The sequence below is a fragment of the Thamnophis sirtalis genome, unplaced genomic scaffold (genome assembly GCF_051295495.1).
Source record: "Thamnophis sirtalis isolate CommonGarterSnake01/CBP01778 unplaced genomic scaffold, rThaSir2_p1.2 scaffold_3, whole genome shotgun sequence".
NCBI lineage: Eukaryota > Metazoa > Chordata > Lepidosauria > Squamata > Natricidae > Thamnophis > Thamnophis sirtalis.
Genome location: NW_028261383.1, coordinates 22,242,555 through 22,270,061, shown reverse-complemented (window position 1 = coordinate 22,270,061; position 27,507 = coordinate 22,242,555). Strand labels below are relative to the sequence as shown.

General features: G+C 43.8%; 1 protein-coding gene across 1 annotated transcript; it reads right to left on the bottom strand.

The window, feature by feature from the left end:
* Positions 1-8,102: 8,102 nt before the first annotated feature.
* LOC148047543 (uncharacterized) lies at positions 8,103-25,620 on the bottom strand. The gene is made up of 4 exons (XM_087708076.1): positions 25,576-25,620; positions 23,170-23,220; positions 20,266-22,986; positions 8,103-9,134 (listed from the first exon to the last, which is right to left on the bottom strand). Exons 1-4 carry the CDS (start codon positions 25,618-25,620, stop codon positions 8,343-8,345), a joined length of 3,609 nt encoding a protein of 1,202 aa, XP_087564202.1. The 3' UTR covers positions 8,103-8,342.
* Between the last annotated feature and the right edge of the window lie 1,887 nt (positions 25,621-27,507).

Sequence of the window (27,507 nt, the reverse complement as noted above, 5' to 3'; positions counted from 1 at the left end):
CTCGATGCTTTTAACTCCTTTAAGGTCAATTGGAGGGCCCGCTATTGTACTATTGTCTCTTCAGTCACAGATGCTGCCATCTCCTGATAGGAGGCTGAAAAACAGGCTTGTCCCATCTCTACCAACGGCATTGGCCAGATCCTCTCACTGATTATGTGTTATCAATCATTTTCAGACTCCTATCAATCTATATTTGCAGCTGAGCCAAGCTGAATTTAATAAGTACTGAAAAACTGCTATCACATCACTCCGGTTTTTCTCTCTTGTTACCCAATTCCTACAATTGTACATTCTATGTTTTCCCTTCCAGTCCCCTACATGACTTTGTTCTTTTTTTTTTTATTAAAATTTTTAATGAGTTTTACAATTATATACCTTCCATCTGTGATAATACCTAACCAGAATAACTGAGGAGTAAACTTTATCCTCTTTTTAAGAATATTTTGCATAATCCACCATATTTTTATCCAAAATGCTTTGGCCTTTTTACAAGACCAACATATATGATAATATGTAGCATCAGCACAATCACATCTCCAGCATTTAGGTTAAGGTGACAGATTTTAACATTGGTAAAGAGGGACACCATTGACGGGGTGTGGGGTGGGGGTGGGCGGGGTGGGGTGTTGATTTAAAAAAAATTTTTTTCACTTAACAAATGTGGCAAGAAAAATTGTAAAATGGGGCAAAACATTTTTCACTTAACAACATAAATTTTGGGCTCAATTGTGGTCGTGCATTGAGGACTACCTGCACTTATCTTCAGTGTTACTTCATTCTGCTGTAGCATTAAATTTCATATAGAACAAGCTTGTTCTTTCAGAATTGTGGAATTGTTATATAACTGTCTACCTTTAGAAAAGTTTCTCTTGAGTTAAACTCAGCTCCTATAATTTTATTGATGTGTCGTAATTTTCTTAGCAGTAGTATGGAAATTGTCATTGTTGCTTTTGGACAATTTTTAATATTTTCCTATTAAATATACAGTACTGAGATTCCCAGGTGGATTCCCCTCCAATTATTAGCCAGGTTCAACCCTGCTCATCTTTTTGAGAGCAGGCAAAAACAGTGAGGTTACATCCCTACAAATTGAACGCTCTCTCCCTCCCTCTCTATCTATCTCTCTCCCCTCCCTCCCTCCCTTCCTCTCTCTCTGTCACTCTCCGTGTGTGTGTGTGTGTGTGTGTGTGTCTGTCTGTCTGTCTGTCTGTCTCTCATTCACTCACTCACTTAATCACTCACCCTGTGTGTGTCTCTCTCCGTCTCTCTCCCTCCCTCTCTCTCTATCGCTCTATCTCTCTCCCCTCCCTTCCTCTCTCTCTGTCACTGTGTGTATATATGTGTGTGTCTGTCTGTTTGTCTCTCACTCACTCACTCACTCACTTTGTGTGTGTGTCTCTCTGTCTCTCCCCCCCTTCCTCTCTCTCTGTTACTCTGTGTGTATATGTGTGCGTGTGTCTGTCTGTCTGTCTTCTCTCACTCACTCACTCACTCTGTCTGTGTGTCTCTCTGTCTCTCTCCCCCCCCTTCCTCTGTCTCTGTCACTCTGTGTGTATATGTATGTGTGTGTCTGTCTGTCTGTCTTTCTGTCTTCTGTCACTCACTCACTCACTTAATCACTCACTCTGTCTGTGTGTCTCTCTCTGTGTCTCTGTCTGTCTGTATTTCTGCGTGTCTCTCCCTCCCTCCCAACCTGCAGATGGACTCCGGACCAGTGGAGCCTCTTCCTTCTTTTTAACCAGGTGATCTTTCCTAAGACATAACAAAGAACCTTAATTACAGGCTGAACAAAAGAAGCTGGAAAGAGATAATGAGGCCAAGAAGCTGAAACCTGGGACTGGAGAAAAACCTTTTCTATCCCCTTGCCAGCCCATCCGGGAAGACGAGTAACATGAGGGCGATCCCTCATGTTACTCAGACCAGTTGAGCCTCCCTGGACGTCGCAGCAGCAGCAGCCCCAAGTGTGCCAATCTCGGCGTTTTTCGCATCGGGGCGTGCTGCAAGAAGAGGGAGGGAGTGAAGACCTTTTCTAGCCAGCGCAAAGGATTTCCCCAGACTTGCTTTGCGGCAATCCAGAAAAGGTCTTCACTCACTCTCTCTTGCAGCCCGCCCCATGCGAAAAACGCTGAGATGTTAAGCAAGGGAAACATCTGTTGCTTCAGTTGGAAAGGAAAGCAACTTCAGAGCTACGGCTGGCGTCTGGCCGGCAAAGGCTTCCCACTGACCTCCCCCCATACCTCCGAGTTCCTGATAGATGGAATTATTTCAGCAACATCTCCCCACACCACGGCACCCCCCCCCTCACACATCACCTCTGCTCCGTTCTCCAGCAAGCCTCATGGGGTTTTTTTGCCTTTAGGAATAAGAATGTTTAAAAGGCTTTTTAAAAAAAATTTGGAAAAAAAAGATGATGCAGGTTCTGCAAGAGCAAATCTTCATCGCACGTCTACGTTTTTTTCTTCCTCCAAATAATGGTCACCGCTTATTGTAGCGAGTCAGCCTCCTAACTTCAGTCCAGGCTCTGCAATTACCTTCTCTCCCCCCCCCCCCCAAACCTGCAGAAACAGGAGGGAATTGGTCATTATCATTAGCACTCCCTCCCACGCCTGGTCTCCCCTTCGGAGGTAAGGGCTGGGGAAGAGCAGATCTCCCAGGGACACAAATATTCCCCAAGTGGCCACCACCTGCTTCTTGTAGCTTCCCCCCCCCCAAAAAAAAATGGGAGAGGAGTGAAATAATCTTATGCTTTGGAAACGCGGATCTCCAACACCAGGTCCAGCCAGGAGGTTCGGGGCTTCCCTCCAGGCCACCTGCACAGCCAGCAGCCGCGTCCACAGGCTCTGTGGGGAAAGGCGGGCCATGGGAAAGGGGAGCAAGTGTGCTCCCCTCCTGCCCGCTCAAATCTCGCCCACCCAGTTCCCAAACCTTCTCTTCGGAAAGAGTTCTCCAGCAGCCTCTGGCAAGGTGTTTTCCCCACCCCACTCAGGCCGAAAGCAAATAAAGCAAATAAAATATAAAATGCTGGTTTACCTTTCTCTGCTGCTTCTCTCCCAGGCTGGAGATGAGAAGAGATCCTTGTCCTAGTCTTCCTGCTGCCCTCGTGGCACGGGGAAAACGGATGGTACTTTGTCCCTTCTGTCTCTCCGTTGCTCAGAAAAGAAACTCTGGGAAGGTCCTTTGGTGGCGGCAGGCGTCCTAGAACCTTTTTAAGAATGCCCCGGGACACGGGACAAATTGTGCGAAAGGGTGCCTGTCCCGCGAAAATCGGGACGTCTGGTCACCTTAATTTAGGTTGTATGTTCGGATACATACAAGCTAATTTTTTAGGATCTATATGCAATCTATAAAACATCTTGTAGAAATTCTCTCTCAGGTTTTGGGCTTGCGTAACAGGAATCCTGTTTTTGTTCTATGCTTATGTTCCCCTATTGCGTGTCTGGGTACTGCCCACATATGTATCTTATCATTTAATTTATATTGGTATTTTTTCCAGACACGCAATAGAGTCTTCCTTAAAATATGACTTTTAAAAATCTTATCCACCTTCTTATCATATATTAAATAAGCATACCAACCATATACCAAATCGTACCCTTCAATGTTCAGTATTCTATCCTCTGTTGAGTTGATCCAATCACTAATTATTGATAAAGCTACTGCTTCATAATATAATTTTAAGTTTGGCATTTTCAAAGCTCCTCTCTCACGTACATCTTGCATTATTTTAAGTTTTATTCTTGGTTTCTTCCCTGCCCAAACAAATTTATTAATACCCTTCTGCCATTCTTCTAAATTTGCATCTTTTTTGGGTATTGGTATCATTTGAAAAAGAAGCAAAAACTTAGGCAAAACATTCATTTTTACTGCTGCTATCCTTCCCAGTAAAGACAGTTGTAGTTTTTCCCATTTCTTCATCTCTACCTGTATTCTATGCCATAATGATTCGTAATTATGCTTATATACTTTCCCATTTGAGGTTGTAATATAAACTCCTAAATATTTAACCTTTTTTACTATCTCGCATCCTGTTATTCTTTCTAATTCTTCACTTTGATTTATGTCCATATTTTTAACTATCATCCTTGTTTTCCCTAGATTTATTTTAAACCCAGATACTTGACCATATTTGTTAATTATGTTCGTTAAAGCCATAGTTGATTTTCGCGGTTGGGTTAAAGTTACAACTAAGTCATCTGCAAATGCTCGTACTCTGTATTCATAATGCCTAATCTTAATTCCCTGTAAATCATCTGACCCCCGTATTTTATTCAACAATAACTCCAGGGTTAAGATAAACAATAATGGAGATAGGGGACACCCCTGTCTTGTTCCTTTTTCAATTTTAAAAAGTTCTGTTAAACTACCATTAACTATAATTTGTGCTGTTTGTTTCTGGTATATTGCCTTGATAGATTGTGTGAAATGTTCTCCAGATTGCATCTTTTGTATTATTTTCATTAAAAATTGCCAATTGGCCCTCCAGAGGCTTCAGAAGCCTCCGGATCATGAAAAACTGGATTTACGGGTGAATCAGAAGTTTGGAGGGTGAAAAATGGCCTCAAAGGAAGGCCAAAGTCAGTTGGCCAGCGCAGGGCAACGCCTCGCATGCCCTGGCGAATAGCTCTGCATACCGCCTGTGGCACGCGTGCCATAGGTTCACCATCACAGTCTTAGGGGAACCTTAGGCACCCACCACCCTTTGTCCTAACTTCTACCACCCATCATGGGACAAGTGGCTCCCAGTTCTTGAGCCCATTTTTCTTCCTCTTTAGTATAGGATGGTTTGGACAGGGATGTTTGCAACTGGTAGAGGGGATCAGGGGACAGACCTGTGCAGGGACCAGCTGAGAGGCCTCTTATTTTGCCTTGTCTGCTGCCCTATTTCCCTTTGCCACCAAGGTGTCGTCGTCGGAATGACTGCTGACATGCATGACTGCAACTGCGTGAGGGAAGTTTACAGCTTCACATAATTCTATGATCAGTGGCCTATGTTTGATTGCCCCCCCTCCCCGGGCAGTGACCGTCCCCCTTTCTTTCCAAATAGCCCCATGAGCAAGTAAAACTCCTAATGCATATTTACTGTCTGTGTAAGACATTAACCCTCTTCCCTTTCGCCAACTGGAGGGCCTTTCCTCTGATCGGGCCTGCGATTCTAACTACCGATCCCCCCACAAACCACTTCCTCATACAATTCTTCTGGCAGTTACTCCCCTGGCCTCCGGCTCTTCCTGTCTAACAGCCTGGAGGAGAAAAATGGTATTTCTTCTTACCCTTTGAAGTTCTTTCTTCCCTGAGGTTTGAGACCAATTAGTATACCCTGTGTATGCTAATTCCACAAGTTCAGAGATCGCCTTTCCTGGGGCCCCCTCTGTCTTCTGTAATTTGGCCCCAATGTCATCTGCAGACTGACGAGTGAAAATCATATCAACTCTGATTTTCTTCAGCCTCAGGGTCTAATTCTAATTGCCTAAAGGTTTGATAAATGTGTTCTAGGCATTCCCCTGGATTTTCATCCTCTTTCGGTTGAATTTGATAGACCGTCCCCAAGTTCTTCAATTTTGGGACACTCTGTTTGGGTCCTAACCACCGGTGGGTTTCATGTGACTGGGTAGGCATGGCCAACTTGTAAAATGTGGTGAAACTCACTTAACAACACTCTTGTTTAGCAACCAAAATTTTGAGATCAACTGTGGTCATAAGTTCTTCCTTCCTTCCTTCCTTCCTTCCTTCCTTCCTTCCTTCCTTCCTTCCTTCCTTCCTTCCTTCCTTCCTTCCTTCCTCCCTTCTCTTTCTCTTCCCTTCTTTATTTTCTCTTTCTTTCTTTTTTCTTTCTCTCTTTCTCTCTCTTTTCCCTCTCCCTTCCTTCCTTCCTTCCTTTTTTTTCTCTTGCTCTTTCTCTCTCTCCCCCCTTTTTCTCACACCTGCACTCATCCCTTCCAGTTATATTTGTAGATATATTCTATGAACTAAAATCGATCCACAACAAATCCCATGATCACGGCCATCTGTGTCCTACAAAGGAACTCACAGAGCCCCCAATTCAGCCTCTTCCTGCTCTGGGGGGTTAACCGAATATGGTTAGTCATCTTGTTATCTCCTGGCCGCAGTTCCTGCCTTTTTAGCAGTGTGGCTAATTTTGAATGGATTTTTTCCCACCAAATCTGTCTGGCAGCTATTTGACGTGGTGGCGGAAGAGATGCCTGTCCACGTCCTGTCCGGTCCGGTGTGCAACATTTTCACTACCCCTTCTGGTGTACTGTACCATACTGGGAGGAACCCACGGGTAACGGGTGAATACGATCATGCCTTAATCCCATCACCCTGGAGCTGAAGGGGGGAGATCTTTGTTATGTAGAATAGCCTGGCTCAGGCATTTTGATGGCCCATTGACAAAGGTGGGGGCTATTAAGAGTGAGTCTGCTTCCTTCCCAAAAACATGTTTCTCCATTTCTTATCCAGAGAAATGTAATATTCTCCCTTATCAATATTTTATTTTTATAGGAGAGGGGTGGGTTTTAACTTCCTACAGTTCATAGCCCCATATTTTTCCTTGTCAAAAGGCCCTGTGGGGGCGTTCTGTGTGTTTGTGTGTGTGTGTGCTTCCATGCTATAGTTGATGATTGATTGCCTGACTTTGCCTAGTACATGTATGTATATATTCTTTGTAGATAAACCACTGTTTGAAAGACAAACCTCAGTTTACTTTATTTTGCTCCTGAGTTGTCTCAAAATATTCACACTGTGCGCACCTCTCAGGGTTGCCATCTCGGGTTCCCTGGGGAGAGAAGGAAACAAGGAGAAACTCTGCCAGTGCAGAAGGTTAGCATCTGGATTGAATGGGACTTAAATGGAGGCTGAGTAATGCACCGAGAAGCTGATAGCTGCAGGGAAAAGTGCTGGGAAGCTGGAGGTCTTGCTGATCAGTTGGAGCCCCAGAGTACCTGTCAATCAGCTGTGACTAAAAAGCAGGCATTCCATAACCCAGGCCTGCCACACCCCTGATCCACTTCTCCCAGCAGCGCCATAGGGGCCACCATCTTGTATTTTGCTTCTGTGCATGGGCAGAGCTATTTATATTGCTCTGTGCATGCCCGCATAGCGCCCCCATGAGTAAACTTGCAGTAGTGACTGCTGAAACCCAGTGCTCCGTACTCCCCCCTCCCCCCGGTGTCTCCAGCTCTTTGCCTACTGGTTGCCTGCAGGGCATAAAAAGGCAGGGGACTATCATGTGAAATGCTGAGGGAACAGCAATGGAGGCTGCTGCCGGTGCAGCGGAGAAACTGTCCCCAGTGGCAATCCTTCCAGTGCAGGACGATGGGGCTTCCCAGTTGGATGTGTGCACCAAGGAGCATTAGGCCCCCTAATATGTACAGCTGGCCAAGGTGGCATCGGTCCAGGACACAGGACAAGACATGGGACCCACCAGAGAATGGTAGTGGAAGTCAGTGGCAGCTGCTGGTTCAGGACCCTGCTATCGACACCGAATCTGTCTGGCAGCCATTTGACGTGGCGGAGGAAGAGGTGCAACTACCACACAACAGTGAACCAGAAGCAGCCACCATATTGACATGGGGGGGAGCCATGGCAAAATGGCAGCTGCTTCCACACGTCTATTGCATGGCTTAGGGAAGAATACTGAGCACAGTCAAAGTAATGGCTGCTTCATTGACACAGTCACACAGGCAAGATATGCATATCCAGCACCCTTCCCCACATGAGGTTCAGAGATCTTCAAGTGAGGGAGTCAGGCCTACGTATTGCAGGCTTCTAGTAAAGTGGGGGCGCTGTGGGGGAGAGAAAGGCGTATAGGGACCATGTGGGGACTCTATGGTGGAAGGAAAGATCCGTGGGGGAGGGAAAGGCCTATGGGGACCATGTGGAGACTCTATGGTGGAAGGAAATATCCGTGGGGGAGGGAAAGGCCTATGGGGACAATGTGGAGACTCTATGGTGGAAGGAAAGACCTGTGGGGGAGAGAAAGGCCTATGGGGAGCATGTGGAGTCTCTATGGTAAAATGAAAGACCTGTGAGGGATGGAGAGGCCTATGGGGACCATGTGGAGACTCTATTGTTCTCGAAAATTAAGGACTCAGACTTCAAGATCAAAAGAAGTAACTTTATTTGGCACCAAGGTTCTGAGCAAGGTAGGCAAGACAGCCATTTGTACAATTGAACAAACTCCTTATGGAGACATGCGTTCTTATATGTTCCTCAAAAACAGCCTTACACGGAAATACATTATGTCTGCGATAATTGGTAAGTTGTTGTTACTATGCAAGAAGCAGATAAACATCTTGTTTCCCCTTTTCAGGTTGGGGTCACAGTTAATTTGCAGGAAGCGTCTAAGTTTCCAATAGATTCTCTCCTTTGTGAGTCCTCTGGTGTGTCACCAGGTTGGAATTTTGACTGAAACATTTCCCACAATCAGGACATTCAAAGGGTTTCTCTCCTGTGTGAGTCCTCTGGTGTCCCATCAGGATGGATTTTTGACTGAAACCTTTACCACAAATAGGGCATTCAAAGGGTTTCTCTCCTGTGTGAGTCCTCTGGTGTATCACTAGGTGGGAATTCTGACTGAAACCTTTCCCACAGTCAGGACATTCAAAGGGTTTCTCTCCTGTGTGAGTCCTCTGGTGTTTTGGTAGGTTGGAATTATTACTAAAGCTTTTCCCACAGATAGGACATTCGAAAGGCTTCTCTCCTGTGTGAGTCCTCTGGTGTATCATTAGGTTGGCATTCTTACTGAAACCTTTCCCACAAATAGGGCATTCAAAGGGTTTCTCTCCTGTGTGAGTCCTCTGGTGTTTCAGTAGGTTGGAATTCTGACTGAAACCTTTCCCACAAATAGGACATTTGAAAGGTTTCTCTCCTGTGTGAGTCCTCTGGTGTATCACTAGGTCGGAATTCTGACTGAAACCTTTCCCACAGTCAGGACATTCAAAGGGTTTCTCTCCTGTGTGAGTTCTCTGGTGTATCACTAGTTTGGAATTCTGACTGAAACATTTCCCACAGATAGGACATTCGAAGGGTTTATCTGCTGCGTGACTCCTCTGGTGTGTTTCCATATCATAATTCCGACTGAAACCTTTCCCACAATCAGGACATTCATATGATTTCTTTTTTGCGTGCATCCTCTAGTATATTACCAGGCCGGTGTTTAGAGTGAAACCTTCCCCACAGTCAGCGCATTCAAAGGGTTTCTCCCTCGTGGGAGTTCTCTAATGTATCACCAAGTTGCCATGCTCACTTCGTTGGAAGCACCTGTAGGGCTCCTCCCCGATGTGGGTCCTTCCATGAACCAACCACAAGGAGCAGTTCTGACTAAAGCTTTGGCCACATTAGTATTGCTTTTCTCCAATGTGGATCATTTCATGCATACTCAGTTGTGATTTGAAATACGCACTTTGCCCACAATAGCCACATCTGTGGAGCTGCAAAAGGGGATCATGTGACCGAAAAACAGGGCAACAGTCATAAATGTGAGTTAGGTGCCAAGAATTCAAAAATAAATCATGTGACCATGGGGCTGCTGCAATAGTCATAAGTGTGAAAAATGGTCATCAGTCAGGTTTTTCAGTGGCACTGTCACTTCGAATGGCTACTAAACAGTTATAAGCCGAGGACTACCTGTAATGTATCCTTGTGTTCTGCAATTCTCTATTTTTTCCAGTTTGAAATCTCCTCTTGATTACCTGCTGGGGAAGAAGGAGAATTTTATGGGTTTCTGTAGGAGACGGAAATGTTTTGATTTCTGGCTTGATTGATTTTCCTTTTTAACGTTGCTAGTTATTCTCAATTGTCCGGAGTTCTCTTATTGGCATCCTCTTTGCCTGTAAGATTCAAAGAAATTGTTTATAAAATGGTTGCAGAAGATGTAAAAAAGAAAACGATACACGTTAAAGGTAAAAAGGAAATATTCCACAATGCTAAAATAACCTTAGATTGATTATGATTTATTTGACACATTGAAAATTACAGAGATCCAAGTTCATATTTGCATTCAACCATGAAATTCTGTGGTTGACTTGTGCCAATACAAATTCTTAGAACAGCAATTATTGGATAGAATCACTGTAATTAAGATGAATATAACATAAAGCAGAATAATAGCGTGGAAAGGGACCTTAGAGGCCTTCTAGTCCAACCCTCTGCTCTACCATTTCAGAAGTGGCTGTCAAATCTCTTTTTGGAAGCCTCCAGTTATGGAGCATCCAAGACTTCTTAAGGCAAGCTATTCCATTGTTTGATTGCTGTAATCGTTAGGAATTTTCTTTTTAGTTATAGGTTGCTTCTTTCTTTGCTTAGTTTCCATCCATCGTTTCTTTTGGTACTTTGGAAAATAAATGGACGTCTTTGTTTTCATAGGAGTCCCTCAAATATTGGAACACTGTTACCATGTCTCCCCTAGTCCTTCTCATTAGACTAGACATGCCCAATTCCTATAACCATTCTTTGTAGGTTTTAACCTCCAGCACCCTAATTACCCAAAATACAATTTGTTTTAGACTTTACAAATACTTGTAAGTGATACTCCATTTAAACAATGGCAGATGGAGATCTCTAACTTTATATTACAAGGGATAAAACCAAGAATTAAATATAAATTATTCCAAGACACTAAGGAAAGAGGAGGTTGGGTTTACAAGATTTGAAATCGTACTATATTTGGAAAATCTATGTGTTTTCAGCCCAAAAAGTATTCCAAAATTGTTACAGTCAAACCTTTCAATACTTTCAGAGATGTGGGGGCCTTAACTGATGAAATGATGCCTAAAGCCTCTGCAAGATTTGAAACAACCGTTTTGCCCATGAAAGTCCTGAGATCAAAGTAGGGGCAGAAAATAATTTCCACAACTACTCTGTTGACATTCCCATTGAAGCAGTCCTCACTTACTGACTGCATTTGGGACTTGCATGTGTCACTAAGCAGCCTGATCATGAAGCATGATGTCACCTGACAGTGCCAACTTACATCTGTTCCTCTGCAGTTGTGGGTTGTTAAAGGCAATTTCACCAGACCCTGACTGGGAACTTCCTGCTGGCATCCCCACTGAGTTTGCTTGTGAGAAGCTAGTTGGGAAGGTCACAAATGGGGATCAGGAGTGTGGGATGCTGCAACCATCATAAATGTCCGCTGGTTGGCAGAACCCAAATTGGTGCAACTCTTTCTCCTGCATATTCATAACCACAGGAACTGCTGACTTGTTCAGGTCACTGAACAAGTGTTAGGAGGACCACAGATTTCTGGACCACGTCTGCAGTTGCTTTTACAGTGCCATAGTAAAAGGCACTGTAAAAAGCCAACTAAAAAGGTCAATAGGACCTTTTTAGTTAAACCTGGTTAATACATGGATGGGGCACCAATAGGAAATATCCTGCTTGTTGGCTAGACGTGGAAGTAAAAACATCCAAAAGACAGAGTGGCAGATCAGTCCGATATTATTGCCAAGAAAACATAACAGGGTCCATAACAGAACAAAAGAGTTGAAGTTGGAAATCTTCCAGTCTACAGAAGAGGAGGCCGAGGGGTGAAATGATAGCGGTCTTCCAATGTCTGAGGGGCTGCCACAAAGAAGAGGGGCTCAATCTCTTCTCCAGAGTATCTGAAGGCAGAACAAGAAGCAATGGATGGAAACGAATCAGGCAGAGAAGCAACCCAGAAACAAGGAGACGTTTCCTGACTGTGAGAACAATTAAGCGGTTTGCCTGCAGAAGTTGTGGATGCTCCATCACTGGAGGCTTTCAGGAAGAGACTGGACAGCCATGTGCCTGAAATGTAAAAGGTCTCCTGCTGGAGCAGGGGGCTGGACTAGATGACCTCAAAGATCCCTCCCAGCTGTTACTCCACATTCTATCTAGTTTTTTCTCTGCTTCCAGGCCGTGGAGGGAACCAAACATCCCGAGTTGCTCCCGGATTCTCCTCCCACCAGCCCTCGACTCACCTCCCAGCTGCTGCTTCGAGTCTCGGAAGGGGCGCAAGTCCCTCTTTGCACGAAAAATGTGTTCCTTCAGTATTCCGGAAGAGGAAGTTCCTCTGTGCTTCTCTCCTGCTTCCATCCTTTCTAGCAATACAGTACTCGACGGTTTTAATTCCTTAAACTCAACCACAAAGGCCGCTATTGTACTGTTGGCTTTCCAGTTACAAATGCTGCCATCTCCTGATAGGAGGCCGAAATACAGGGTTGAGTCTTGCTGTGTGGTGGTAACGAAGGGGCTTTGGGCAATTCCTATTATGGCTTAATGGCTTTGTCCTTGTTTGAATCTGAGTGAGGAAGACTGGATTAGTCCAGTCTAATGGGATGGGATGATGGGATTCATCACCCTGAAGCTCTTTTGTGTTGTAGATGAGATGTTTTTGTCTTTCTGGGACTATTAACAAAGGTGGGGGCTGCTTTCCAAGAGCATGTTTCTCCTTTTCTCATCCAGGGAGGTATAATATTCTGCCTTTTTAATATTTCCTAGATTTCATTTTTCTAGGAAAGGGTGGGGTTATTTTTCTACACCCCCTTTGCATCAACAGAGTTACATGTTCCTCAAGTTTAAAATGAAATTAGGGACAGGAGACATGGGACACCACAACAAAGCTCATTGGCATGATAAACTCTTGCAACCAAATGACACACTGTTGCAGAAAATCAGGAGATTTGGACTGCGGGATCAAGAAATAGCTTTATTTGGCCAAATGCTTCAGATAGAGATAACAATTTCTAACATCTGAACAGCATTCTAATCCAAACACGCATTTTTATATTGTATTCAAAGCATTTAAAGCACTCTTATTGGCTAAATTCCTTAATTCTAAGCAAAAAAGCGAATTCTACCGTATTTCCCTTTCATGTCTAGGTTTGCAGTAGGCAAGCAGGAAGCGCTGGATACATGCTCGCTTTTGTGAAAGCAGATTTAGATTTATTTATTTTTTACTAAAGCCCTATTTTTGGTGGTAGCCAGAAAATAAATCATATTATTTCATTAATCCAAATTTCTTTGTGAACTCTATCCAGGATGAACTAATATTTCTTTTTCTGCTTTTTGCTCCTTTTACAAAATAAAGGTAAAGTGTAAATATTCTACATACTATTTACTGTGTATTGTGTACACATCTATTAAGAATCTAAGGGAAGCAAGTAGAGCACTTTCCCTTCACATTTTCTTCATGCTTGTTTGCTTCCTCATATGGACATATTAGTCTGAACAGGCAGATAGATTGTTCCATGCTTGATTAAGGACTGATAATCTCAGTTTTGACTGAAATATGCTCATCCACTTAAATCATGCCTTTTCTTGCCCTGTTTCTAGATTTCAAGGAGGCCTTTGACTAGGGGTGGGTTTCTCGCCCCGTTCCAACCGGTTTGGTTGGAACGGGACTGGCGGCATCCTTGTGCACGCGCACGGTGCACGCATGCGTACTAGCATCTGCGCGATGCTCCAGCTGCTCCTGGAGGATCACGCAGGCGCTGTATGCGTCCTGCGCATGCGTAGAAGCGCAGAACTCGTCAAAACCGGGTAAGGACCGCGGGCGGGCGGGTGCGCCCTTCACCGTTCCTGGAAGTTACTTACTTCCGGGTTCGCTGACCAACCGGCTCGCAGGGACCGCCGCGAACCGGTTGAAACCCACCCCTGCCTTTGACAGAAAACACGGTAGATGTGTAGGAAGTTATCACCCAGCCCTCTCCCAGAAAAATGAAATATCCTACGAAATATTGAAAAGGCAGAATATTTCTCTGGATGTGAAAAGAAAGAAACATGTTTAAAAAGACAGAATAGCTGCCTGTAGCTTCCTGCCCATCCCCACTTTGTCAATGGGCCATTAAGAAGGCCAAGCTAGTCCATTTACATAATAAAGACTTCTCCACTTCAGATCCAGAGGAATAGGATTAAGGCATGATAATATTGGCCCTTTACTCAACTGACCACATGGCATCTGAGAACTCAACCAAACTTGGATTCAAAACGCAGCCTAGAGAGTTTGACAACCAATCAGAATCCACCTATTCGGTAGAACCGGTTCGTCAAATCTACCGAACCGGTTAGAAGAGGTTCCACCAGTGGACAGGGAAAGCAGGCCACACCTACAGAAGAGGTTCCAATTTTTTTTGAAACCCACCACTGCCACACACACATGCACACACACACACACACACACACACACACACACAGACAGACAGACTGACAGACTGACACAGAGCAAGAGAAAAAGAGAAAGAAAGGAAGAAAGAAAGAAAGAAAGAAAGAAAGAAAGAAAGAAAGAAAAAAGCAAGAAAAAGAGTGAGAGATGAAAGAAAAAAAGAAAAAAGGGACAGAGAGAAAAGGAAGGGGAGGGAGGGAGAGAGAGAGAGAGAGAGAGAGAGAGAGAGAGAGAGAGAGAGAGAATGGCCAGCAAGCCACTCCCACCAGGTCACATGGCCAGCAAACCACTCCCACAAAGGAGGCCACACCCACAGAGTAGGTTCCAAAAAGTTTTGAAACCCACCACTGAACAGGAACCGTAGCTGTTTGACTCAGGCTGTGCCTGGCAACCATGAAAACCACTGGGCTCTCCCTAGTAATCTCTGTCCAATCTGGGTTGCTCTGTTTTGCAGGTCCTTTGCAGCTTCTCTGACCACTCCTGATTTATTCATATAAAAACAGCATTCTTCTCCTAAAAACAAACAAACCACCTTTCTCAGATGGCAGGAGGTCCAGGCCCCATCGATTTTGCAGGACTTACTCCTGCCAAAGAGTCTATCTGGTCTTGCACTTTGACTAAGGTCCAGGCAATCTGGCCTAGGCTATGTTGGAACTCCTCCGACAGCTGCTTAAACTGCACTGTAGGGAGTGAGCTAGGCCACCCACCGCTGTCCCAACTGCTGCGCCTATCCCCAGGATCACTAGCAGTGGGATCCCGAGTGGCACTCTTTTCTGAACATGGCCTATGAGAGGGACTGGGGGCAGGGACGTGCCTGACCTCAGCTCCTGCCTTTTTCCTTTTACATTTTTTTTTCTTTTCATGATGGGCTTTGGGGCTTCACTTCAGCCGCAGTGCCGGGCGCAAGCGGCTACGACTGGCCGCCCACAAAGGACCTCCCTGGCCTTGATTTGCTGAACACGGGGCGACTGAGGCTAGTTTGAGGCTAGTTTGAGCGGGCGCGGCCAGCGCAAACTACCGTCAGTCGCCCCGCACTCATCAAAACAAGTCTGGGGAGGTCCTTTGCGGGCGGCCAGTCTTAGCAACGATATATTACTAATTCTTTTTAATGTGAACTCGAGTCTCCCCCAAACTGATTGCCTCTGGCATAAAAGCAGCCATCCTTGTGAGTACGCCTCGCTATTCCAAGCCAAGCAAAAAAAAAAAAAAAACCCCACCATGTGTTTTTGAGCAAGCCCAACGGGAAAAGCAACCGCCGGCCTAACGGTTCATCCATTTGCAGTCGATCACCATTTACAATGCACCCTGTCAGCTGACACCGACAAAACGCTGTTTAATGGTTTGCCCAGGGAGTGAGGGAAAAACGATGCGCCCCACCAGATTATAGCAACGTATTTCAAAAACAGCAAAACCCCACCTTGGAGCTTAAAGTGGACTAACCTCTCGCTTTGCCATGACTATTCCTTTAAAGTATGTGAAATATCGCATTTTGGAATGGGCAGCTGTAACAAAACATTAAACGCGTCCTGGCAGTTATCAGACAATGGAAATACCAACACACTGAACAAAGGATGTCGCGAAATATAAAGAATGCAAGAGAGAAACATGCATCCTTTTAAAGTCCCCAAATGCCAGGCACATTAACCCAAGAAGAAGTGGTCCCAAAGGTGCTTTTTTTCCCCAAAAGGCGAGTTGACTTTCTTGGGGTATTTTTCCCCCCCTTTGAAAACGTTTCGCTTCTCATCCATGAAGCTTTCGGTTCTTCTATCCTCTTGCATGAGAAGAGAAACGTCTGAAAAGGGGGATGGACCCCAGAAAATCCACTTGCCTTTGGAAAAAGCGCAGATCTGAATGATTGAGAACCTCTCCATAGACATAATGGTAAAAGGTTGGAAAAACCAAAGAAACTTTACTTGCTCGCTGGAGAGTTGAACTTGCTCGGAGCATGAACTTTTCCAACACAGGCGCGTTTTACAAGAAAGGCTCCTGCTGCTAGATTGCGCAGTCACTCAACTGCAAGGCATGATTCGCTGCTCCCAGATCAGGAGGCGGGAGAATCACGTGCCTCCTTTGCATACGAATTTTTTTCGCTTTTTAACCCTTGCTTAACTCTTAAAAGGCGAAAAATTCCTTATGCAAAGGAGGCCCATAGTTCTCTAGCCTGCCCCTACAGTTAACACTAAGCAGACTCAAAGTCACTGTGACTTAGAGTCTGGCAGCAAGTACCCTGGCCTTTTTAATTATTTAAAAAATTCTTTCCTTTTCCTCACTTGACTGCTTGACGCCTCCCCTGCCTCCAGTGACTGCACATCCCTTTAGGGTTAGTTTAGAACGCGCTTCTGTCAGCGCGCTGTTGACGGCGTGCTTCTGTGCTCATTTGTAGATGCGATTTCGAACTCGCGCTTTTCTCTCCACGGTTTTGTTGGCATGATTTTGTCGAGCGCGCATTTGGCGGTGAACCGATTAGCTTGGTAAATGGAACCCCTATTTGAACTGGAGGAGGTGGCTTCTTAAAATTCAAAGGACTAAAGCAAAAGGAGAGCTAGGAGGGGACCCAGGGGCCTCAAACCCCAAAACAGCATGTCAAACTCCAAAACAGCACGACAGATGATTTAATAGCTGACCAGCTGTTGTAAGGCTGTAATACTGAAATGATGATGAGGCCCTGTGAGGGCGTTCTGTGTGTGTATGTGTGTGTGTGTGTGTGCTTCCATGCTATAGTTGATGATTGATTGCCTAACTTTGCCTAGTACATGTATGTATACATTCCTTGTAGATAAACCACTGTTTGAAAGACCAACCTGTTTACTTTATTTTGCTCCTGAGTTGTCTCAAAATAGTCACACTGTGCGCACTCTGTGAGCCGTCTCAGGGTTGCCATCTGGGGGTCCCTGGGAAGGGAAGGAAAGGAAAGGAGGAGAAACTGTGCCGGTGGAGTGGGTTAGAATCTGGATTGAATGGGGCTTAAATGGAGGCCGAGTAATGCACCGAGAAGCTGATAGCTGCAGGGAAAAATGCTGGAAAGCTGGAGGTCTTGCTGATCAGCTGGAGCCCCAGAGTACCTGTCAATCAGCTGTGACCAAAAAGCAGGCATTCCGTAACCCAGGCCTGCCACGCCCCTGGCCCAACTCTCCCAGCAGCGCCATAGGTGCCACCATCTTTTATTTTGCTTCTGTGCATGGGCAGAGCAATTTTTATTGCTCTGTGCATGCCCGCATAGTGCCCCCATGAGTGAACCAGCAGTAGTGACTGCTGGAATCCACCCATGTCCCAACCCTTCTTGGCCATTGTCAGCATCCAGAACCTACTGGGGAGAGGAGGGGCATACAGGGGTGTTAAAACCAGATGTGAAGCAGCAGTGGCTAGTGATGACTTTGATTGCAGTTACTTTGTGCTGAGTTTTCAAGCCTGCATCAAACACATCTCATGCCAAGAATTATGTCGTTTGCCGTTTCTGATGTTGGAAGCTTGGAACATAACAGTAAGTCAGGGCTCCATACTCCCCCTCTCCCCCCGGTGTCTCCAGCTCTTTGCCTACTGGTTGCCTGCAGGGCATAAGAAGGCAGGGGACTATCATGTGAAATGCTGAGGGAACAGCAATGGAGGCTGCTGCCAGAGCGGCGGAAGAACTGTCCCCAGTGGCAATCCTTCCAGTGCAGGACGATAGGGCTTCCCAGTTGGATGTATGCCCCAAGGAGCGTGAGGCCCCCAAATATGTACAGCTGGCCAATGTGGCATCGATCCAGGACACAAGGCAAGAGATGGGACCCACTGGAGAATGGTGGTGGAGTTCATTGGCAGCTGCTGGTTCAGACCCTGCTACCGACACTGAATCTGTCAGGCAGCTATTTGACGTGGTGGCGGAAGAGGACAGATCAGAGACAATGATTATGGTGACTTGTGGTAAATAAAAAGCCATTCTGGACTTTATACAAATTAAATGCAAAACTTTGTTAATGCTTTGATGTTTTAACTTTGCTGTTGGTTCATTGTTAACCACTTTTTAAATTTTGCTTTGCAAGGAGGAAGTTAATTGTTCCAATATATTCATGAATACTCAACTGGGGGTCGGTAATATATATATATATATATATATATATATATATATATATATATATATATATATATATATATATATATATATATATATATATATATATATATATATATATATATATATATATATATATATATATATATATATATATATAGGCAACAGTAAAAAAATATTGGGTTTCTGTCTGGATGGACTCTTGTGACGAGCCTAATGACAGAGAGTGGAAGTGTGACCTTCCTCCCATACTTGGGCATACCAGGGGTTGTGACTTTAAGTATACACCTCCCACCCTGGCTGGCTGATAAAGGAGTCGTTCTCTGTAGCTCAAATGGTTAACTCCCTGCCTGGGAGGCAATAGAGCACAGGTTCGATTCCCAAAAACTTGGGTATGGCTAGCTGATGAGAGCTAAATAGCTTGAAATAGATCTATACTAGTCTCCCTTTATTTATTTATCAGCATAAATATAACAAATATATATGTATGTATGTATGTATGTATGTATGTATGTATGTATGTATATAAAATCTGTTTTTGTCTTCTTGAACCCCCTTTTTCCCTTCTATTTAAATGTTGTGTCTATTGTTTTTTTTAAAAAAAATTCTTTTTTTGAGTTTATAATTTAAATTAATTTTCCAAATATTTTTTAAGCCACTTTATGAGAAGCAAGTTCATGGGCTGCACTATGTCTAACCCGCCTCTAAATTCATGGAAACCTAGCATTATAGTCTTGGAAGGGACCCCGGAGGTCTTCTAGTCCAACCTGCTGCTCAAGGCGGGAGCTTTACATCACCCCACTTAAATGGTTGTCCAGCCTATTCTTGAAAACCTCCAGTGATGGAGCACCCACAATCCCTGGAGGAAAGCTATTGCATTGATCCATTGCTCTTACTGACAGACAATTTCTCTTTACTTCTAGGTTGGGCCTCAATTTAACAAGCTTCCACCCATTATTTCTTTTCCTGCCATCCGGTGCCCTTGAGAATAAGTCAATCCGCTCTTCTTTGTGTCAGATGCACAAGTACTGGAAGCTCCTGTCCCTCGTAATGACCCTTTATCACCTTTGTTGCTCTTCTCTGCACACTTTCTGGGGTCTCAACAATTTTTTTGTATCATGGTGACCAGAACTGGACACAGTATTCTGAGTGTGGTATCATCAGCACCGCCTAAAGCAATTCTCTCTCTTCCTGTTTTCTTGACATTATTCCTCTTTTGATGCAGTCTAGGACTGCATTGGCTTTTATTGGCAGCTGCAGCACAAAACTGACACAAGTGGTATTTGTCCACTTATCATGCACCCCCGGGGATACATGGCTTGCCCTTTTGGAGATCTGCCAGACACAGCCAGCATTTTTGGTGCACCCACAACTCCGTAACACAGTCTACAAAGTGTTAAGGTAGCAAAATAGAACAGTTTGTTCAACTACCACACAACAGTGAACCAGAAACAGCCACCATATTGACATGGAGGGAGCCATGGCAAAATGGCAGCTGCTTCCACATGTCTATTGCATGGCCTAGGGATGAATACTAAGCACAGTCAACAGTAATGGCTGCTTCGTTGACACAGTCACACAGGCAAGATATGCATATCCTGCCCTCTTCCCCACATGAGGTTCAGAGATCTTCAAAAGGTATGGAGGAGGAAGAGGCTGTGATGCCTGGTAGGGGGGGGGAGTCAGGCCTAAGTATTGCAGGCTTCTAGTAAAGTGGGGGCCCTGTGGGGGAGAGAAAGGCCTATGGGGTCCATGTGGAGACTCTATGGTAGAAAGACCTTTGAGGGATGGAGAGGCCTATGGGGAGCATGTGGAGAGACTCTATTGTTGCAGAAAATTAAGCACTCAGACTTCGGGATGAAAAGATGTAACTTTATTTGGTACCAAGGTTCCGAGCAAAATAGGCAAGACAGCCATTTGTACAATTGAACAAACTCCTTATGGAGACATGCGTTCTTATATGTTCCTCAAAAAAAGCCTAACCTGGAAATACATTATGTTTGTGCTAATTGGTATGTTGTTGTTACTATGCAAGAAGCACTTACATCTTTTCAGGTTGGAGTCACAGTTAACTTGCAGGAAGCATCTAAGATTCCAATAGATTCTGTCCTTTGTGAGTCCTCTGGTGTATCACCAGGTTGGAATTTTGACTGAAACTTTTCCCACAATCAGGACATTCAAAGGGTTTTTCTCCTGTGTGAGTCCTCTGGTGTACCATCAGGATGGAATTCTGACTGAAACCTTTCCCACAGATAGGACATTTGAACGGTTTCTCTCCTGTGTGAGTCCTCTGGTGAGTCACAAGGTTGGATTTGTGACTGAAACCTTTCCCACAATCAGGACATTCAAAGGGTTTTTCTCCTGTGTGAGTCCTCTGGTGTCCCATCAGGATGGAATTCTGACTGAAACCTTTCCCACAGATAGGACATTTGAAGGGTTTCTTTCCTGTGTGAGTCCTCTGGTGAGTCACCAGGTTGGATTTGTGACTGAAACCTTTCCCACAATCAGGACATTCAAAGGGTTTCTCTCCTGTGTGAGTCCTCTGGTGTTTCAGTAGGATGGAATTCTGACTGAAACCTTTCCCACAGATAGGACATTCGAAAGGTTTCTCTCCTGTGTGAGTCCTCTGATGTTTCAGTAGGATGGAATTCTGACTGAAACCTTTCCCACAGATAGGACATTCGAAAGGTTTCTCTCCTGTGTGAGTCCTCTGGTGTATCACTAGGTCGGAATTCTGACAGAAACCTTTTCCGCAGTCAGGACATTCAAAGGGTTTCTCTCCTGTGTGCGTCCTCTGATGTATCACTAGTTTGGAATTCTGACTGAAACCTTTCCCACAGTCAGGACATTCAAAGTGTTTCTCTCCTGTGTGAGTCCTCTGGTGTTGCACTAGGTAGGAATTTTGACTGAATCTTTTCCCACAATCAGGGCATTCAAAGAGTTTCTCTTCTGTGTGAGTCCTCTGGTGTCTCATCAAGATGGATTTCTGACTGAAACCTTTCCCACAGTCAGGACATTCAAAGGGTTTCTCTCCTGTGTGAGTCCTCTGGTGTCTCATCAGGATGGATTTGTGACTGAAACATTTCCCACAGTCAGGACATTCAAAGGGTTTCTCTCCTGTGTGAGCCCTCTGGTGTACCACCAGTTGGGAATTTTGACTGAAACCTTTCCCACAAATAGGACATTCAAAGGGTTTCTCTCCTGTGTGAGTCCTCTGGTGTATCACTAGGTTGGCATTCTTACTGAAACCTTTCCCACAAATAGGACATTCGAAGGGTTTCTCTCCTGTGTGAGTCCTCTGGTGTCTCATCAGGATGGATTTGTGACTGAAACCTTTCCCACAGTCAGGACATTCAAAGGGTTTCTCTCCTGTGTGAGTCCACTGGTGTGTTACTAGGAGGGAATTTTGACTGAAACCTTTCCCACAAATAGGACATTCAAAGGGTTTCTCTCCTGTGTGAGTCCTCTGGTGTCTTATCAGGATGGATTTGTCACTGAAACCTTTCCCACAATCAGGACATTCAAAGGGTTTTTCTCCTGTGTGAGTCCTCTGGTGTCCCATCAGGATGGAATTCTGACTGAAACCTTTCCCACAGATAGGACATTTGAAGGGTTTCTCTCCTGTGTGAGTCCGCTGGTGAGTCACCAGGTTGGATTTGTGACTGAAACCTTTCCCACAGTCAGGACATTCAAAGGGTTTTTCTCCTGTGTGAGTCCTCTGGTGTCCCATCAGGATGGAATTCTGACTGAAACCTTTCCCACAGATAGGACATTTGAAAGGTTTCTCTCCTGTGTGAGTCCTCTGGTGTATCACTAGGTCGGAATTCTGACTGAAACCTTTCCCACAGTCAGGACATTCAAAGGGTTTTTCTCCTGTGTGAGCCCTCTGGTGTATCACTAGGTTGGATTTGTCACAGAAACCTTTCCCACAATCAGGACATTCAAAGGGTTTTTCTCCTGTGTGAGTCCTCTGGTGTCTCATCAGGATGGATTTGTGACTGAAACCTTTCCCACAGTCAGGACATTCAAAGGGTTTCTCTCCTGTGTGAGTCCTCTGGTGTTGCACTAGGTAGGAATTCTGACTGAAACCTTTCCCACAGTCAGGACATTCAAAGGGTTTCTCTCCTGTGTGAGTCCTCTGGTGTCTCATCAGGATGGATTTGTGACTGAAACCTTTCCCACAGTCAGGACATTCAAAGGGTTTCTCTCCTGTGTGAGTCTTCTGGTGTATCACTAGGTTGGATTTGTGACTGAAACCTTTCCCACAGTCAGGACATTCAAAGAGTTTTTCTCCTGTGTGAGTCCTTTGGTGTATCACTAGGTAAGAATTCTGACTGAAACCTTTTGCACAATCATGACATTCAAAGGGTTTTTCTCCTGTGTGAGCACTCTGGTGTTTCACTAGGTTGGATTTCTGACTGAAACCTTTCCCACAATCAGGACATTCAAAGGGTTTTTCTCCTGTGTGAGTCCTCTGGTGTCTTATAAGGATGGATTTGTGACTGAAACCTTTCCCACAGTCAGGACATTCAAAGGGTTTCTCTCCTGTGTGAGTCCTCTGGTGTACCACCAGTTGGGAATTTTGACTGAAACTTTTCCCACAGTCAGGACATTCAAAGGGTTTCTCTCCTGTGTGAGTCCTCTGGTGTCTCATCAGGATGGATTTGTGACTGAAACCTTTCCCACAGATAGGACATTCAAAGGGTTTTTCTCCTGTGTGAGTCATCTGGTCTCTCATCAGGATGGATTTTTGACTGAAACCTTTCCCACAGTCAGGACATTCAAAGGGTTTCTCCCTCGTGGGAGTTCTCTAATGTATCACCAAGTGGCAAGCCCACTTCGTTGGGAGCACATGTAGGGATCCTCCCCTATGTGGGTCCTTCCATGAACCAACCACAAGGAGCAGTTCTGGTTAAGCTTTGGCCACATTAGTATTGCTTTTCTCCAATGTGGATCATTTCGTGCACACTCAGTTGTGATTTGAAATACGCACTTTGCCCACAATAGCCACATCTGTGGAGCTGTAAAAGGGGATCATCTGACCCTAAAACAGGGCAACAGTCATAAATGTCAATTAGCTGCCAAGGATTCAAATATAGATCACGTGACCATGGGGCTGCAGCAATAGTCATAAGTGTGAAAAATGGTGATAAATCAGGTTTTTCAGTGCCACTGTCACTTCGAATAGTTACTAAATGAACTGTTATAAGTCGAGGACTACCTGTAATGTATCCTTGTGTTCTGCATACACTACTTTTTCCAGTTCGAAATCTCTTCTTGATTACCAGCTGAGGAAGAAGGAGAATTTTATGGGTTTCTGAAGGAGATGGAAATGTTTTGATTTCCGGCTTGATTGATTTTCCTTTTTAACGTTGCTTGTTATTCTCAGTTGTCCGGAGTTCTCTTATTGGCATCCTCTTTGCCTGTAAGATTCAAAGAAATTGTTTATAAAATGGTTGCAGAAGATGTAAAAAAGAAAACTATACACATTAAAGGTAAAACGGAAATATTCCACAATGCTTAAAATAACCTTAGATTAATTGTGATTTATTTGACACATTGAAAATTACGGAGATCCAAGTTCATATTTGCATTCAACCATGAAATTCTCTGGTTGACTTGGGCCAATACAAATTCTTAGAATAGCAATTATTGGATAGAATCGCTGTAATTAAGATGAATATAATATATAACAGAATAATAGAGTGGGAAAGGACCTTAAAGGTCTTCTAGTCCAACCCTCTGCTCTACCATTTCAGAAGTGGACTTTGAATCTCTTTTTGGAAGCCTCCAGTGATGGAGCACCCAAAACTTTTGAAGGCAAGCTATTCCATTGGTTGATTGCTGTAATTGTTAGGAATTTTCGTTTTAGTTATTGGTTGCTTCTTTCTTTGGTTAGTTTCCATCCATCGTTTCTTTTGATACTTTGGAAAATAAATGGACGTCTTTGTCTTCATAGGAGCCCCTCAAATATTGGAACACTGTTATCATGTCTCCGTTAGTCCTTCTCATTAGACTAGACATGCCCAATTCCTATAACCATTCTTTGTAGGTTTTAACCTCCAGCACCCTAATTACCCAAAATACATTTTGTTTTAGATTTTACAAATACTTGTAAGTGATACACCATATAAACAATAGCAGATGGAGATCTCTAACTTTATATTACAAGGGATAAAACCAAGAATTAAATATAAATTATTCCAAGACGCTAAGGAAAGAGGAGGTTGGGTTTACAAGATTTGAAATTGTACTTTGATGCTTGTTTTGTCTGGCAAAAAGAGTGTGTGACTCTCCAAATTAAGAGGTTACATGAGCTAGAGGGCCATGAATTAAGATTTTCATGGCATGACTATTTATGGCATGATATGGTTAGGGAATGCTATAAAAGCATTGAATTTTGGAAATATAAAGAAGAGCTTTTTATAATTTATGGTGGGCATGTCACAAAGCAAAGAAATGGAGTAAGATACATATCTTAATAGACGACTATTAAAGTAAATATAAAATAAAACAGGATTATTTTAGGCTTAATGGATGAAGAACTTTAAAAAAAATGAAACACAGTTGTTATATATGTTGATTGAGGCAGGAATACTTTGTGCACAAAAATGGAAGAATGTTTTCATTCCCACAATGGACAAATGGCTGCAAAACGTGATGGAGTTAGCAGAGATGGGTAAATTGACTGTTTGATTAAAGAAAAGAACAGGAATAATGTGTTTGTACGTGGAAACTGCTTTTGAAGTTTGATCTTGTGATAGAGAAAAAATATAGTTTGATTTTGGGTTCTGTAGATTAAATAAGTTTGTTGTTATAGAAGTGGCTAGTTTATATTATCTTATGAAAGTAAATAGTTGAGGTTTTATGTTAGCACCTTATTCTAGTGCACCAAAAGGAGTCAGAATTCAATGCTTTTCTTTTCCTTATCCCCTTAACCCTACACTTATCTCGCTCCCCCTTTTCCTCCCTTCTACCATTATTTTCATTTTTCTTTGCACTTCTATAGTTTATATTTTGATGAATTAATAATTTTTTTGTGAACAAAACCCCCAAATTCTTAGCACTGCAAAGGGCTTCTGTGAAATATATCTGGAAGTGATGGGGATAGATTATACAATTGTAGATATATGCATTCAGAGATATAAACAAACCTAGAAACTTATATATTTGGAAAATCTATGTGTTTTCAGCCCAAAAAGTATTTCAAAATTGTTATAGTCAAACCTTTCAATACTTTCAGAGATGTGGGGGCCTTAACTGACGAAATGATGCCTAAAGCCTCTGCAAGATTTGAAACAACCGTTTTGCCCATGAAAGTCCTGAAATCAAAGTAAGGGCAGAAAATACTTTCCACAACTACTCTGTTGACATTCCCATTGAAGCAGTCCTCACTTACTGACTGCTTTTGGGACTTGCACGTGTCACTAAGCAGCCTGATCATGAAGCATGATGTCACCTGACAGTGCCAACTTACATCTGTTCCTCTGCAGTTGTGGGTTGTTAAAGGCAATTTCACTGGACCCTGACTGGCAACTTCCTGCTGGCATCCCCACTGAGTTTGCTTGTCAAAAGCTAGTTGGGAAGGTCACAAATGGGGATCAGGAGTGTGGGATGCTGCAACCATCATAAGTGTCCGTTGATTGAAAGAACCCAAATTGGTGCAACTCCTTTTCCTGCATATTCATAACCACAGGAACTGCTGACTTGTTCAGGTCAATGAACAAATGTTAGGAGGACCACAGATTTCTGGACCATGTCTGCAGCTGCTTTTATAGTGCCATAGTAAAAGGCACCGTAAAAGCCAAATAAAAAGGTCAATTGGACCTTTTTAGTTGAACCTGGTTAATACATGGGTGGGGCACCAATAGGAAATATCCTGCTTGTTGGCTAGACGTGGAAGTAAAAAAATCCAAAAGACACAGTGGCAGATCAGTCCAATATTATTGCCAAGAAAACATAACAGGGTCCATAACAGAACAAAAGAAATTGGAAATCTTCCAGTCTACAGAAGAGGAGGCCGAGGGGTGAAATGATAGCGGTCTTCCAATATCTGAGGGGCTGCCACAAAGAAGAGGGGCTCAACCTCTTCTCCAGAGCACCTGAAGGCAGAACAAGAAGCAATGGATGGAAACGAATCAGGCAGAGAAGCAACCGAGAAACAAGGAGACGTTTCCTGACTGTGAGAACAATTAACCGGTTTGCCTGCAGAAGTTGTGGATGCTCCACCACTGGAGGCTTTCAGGAAGAGACTGGACAGCCATGTGCCTGAAATGTAAAAGGTCTCCTGCTGGAACAGGGGGCAGGACTAGATGACCTCAAAGATCCCCCCCACAGCTGTTATTCCACATTCTATCTAGTTGCTTCTCTGCTTCCAGGCCGTGGAGGGAACCAAACAGCCTGAGTGGCTCCCGGATTCTCCTCCCACCAGCCCTCAACTCACCTCCCAGCTGCTGCTTCGAGCCTCGGAAGAGCCTCTCTATACGCTCCTCTCCCCTCTCTTCCGTGAGTGTTTTGGATGAGGAAGTTCCTCTGTGCTCCTTTTTCTATCCTTTCTAGCAATAAAATACTCGATTGTTTTAACTCTTTTAAGGTCAATTGGAGGGCCCCCTATTGTACTGTTGGCTCTTCAGTCACAGATGCTGCCATCTCCTGATAGGAGCCTGAAAAACAGGCTTGTCCTATCTAACTATGCTATTGGCCAGATCCTCTCACTGATTATGTCCTAAGTCATGCTCAGATTCCTAGCAACCTATATTTGCAGCTAAGCCAAGTGAAATATAATAAGTAAAAAAACTGCTATCACACCACTCCGGTCTTTCTTTCTGTTACCGAATTCCTATAATTGTACATCATATATTTTACCTTCCAGTCCCCTACATGACTTTGTTCTTCTTCTCTGCACTCTTTCTACAGTCTAAATACTTTTGTATCCTGCTCACCAAAACTGGATGCAATATTCAAAGTGTATTCTTACTAATACAGTATAACACAGTACTAACAGTTCATGTGACCTTTGTTACTACCCCTGTGATGCTGCAGACTAAGACTGAATTGTCTTTTTAGGCAATTACAGCACACTGTAGGAAGTTAGCAGCCAGCCCTCTCCTAGAAAAATGAAATATCCTAGGAAATATTGAAAAGGCAGAATATTATTGTTAGATTTGGTGAATGGATGAGGCAGACTCAGGCTTCAGCAAACAACAACTCTTTATTTTATTTTATTTTATTTTATTTTATTTATGTTTAAATTTTTTTATTTTTATTACATAAACCACACATACACACAATAATAAGATTAAAAAAAGAGGTAAGGGAAGTAGGAGGGGGA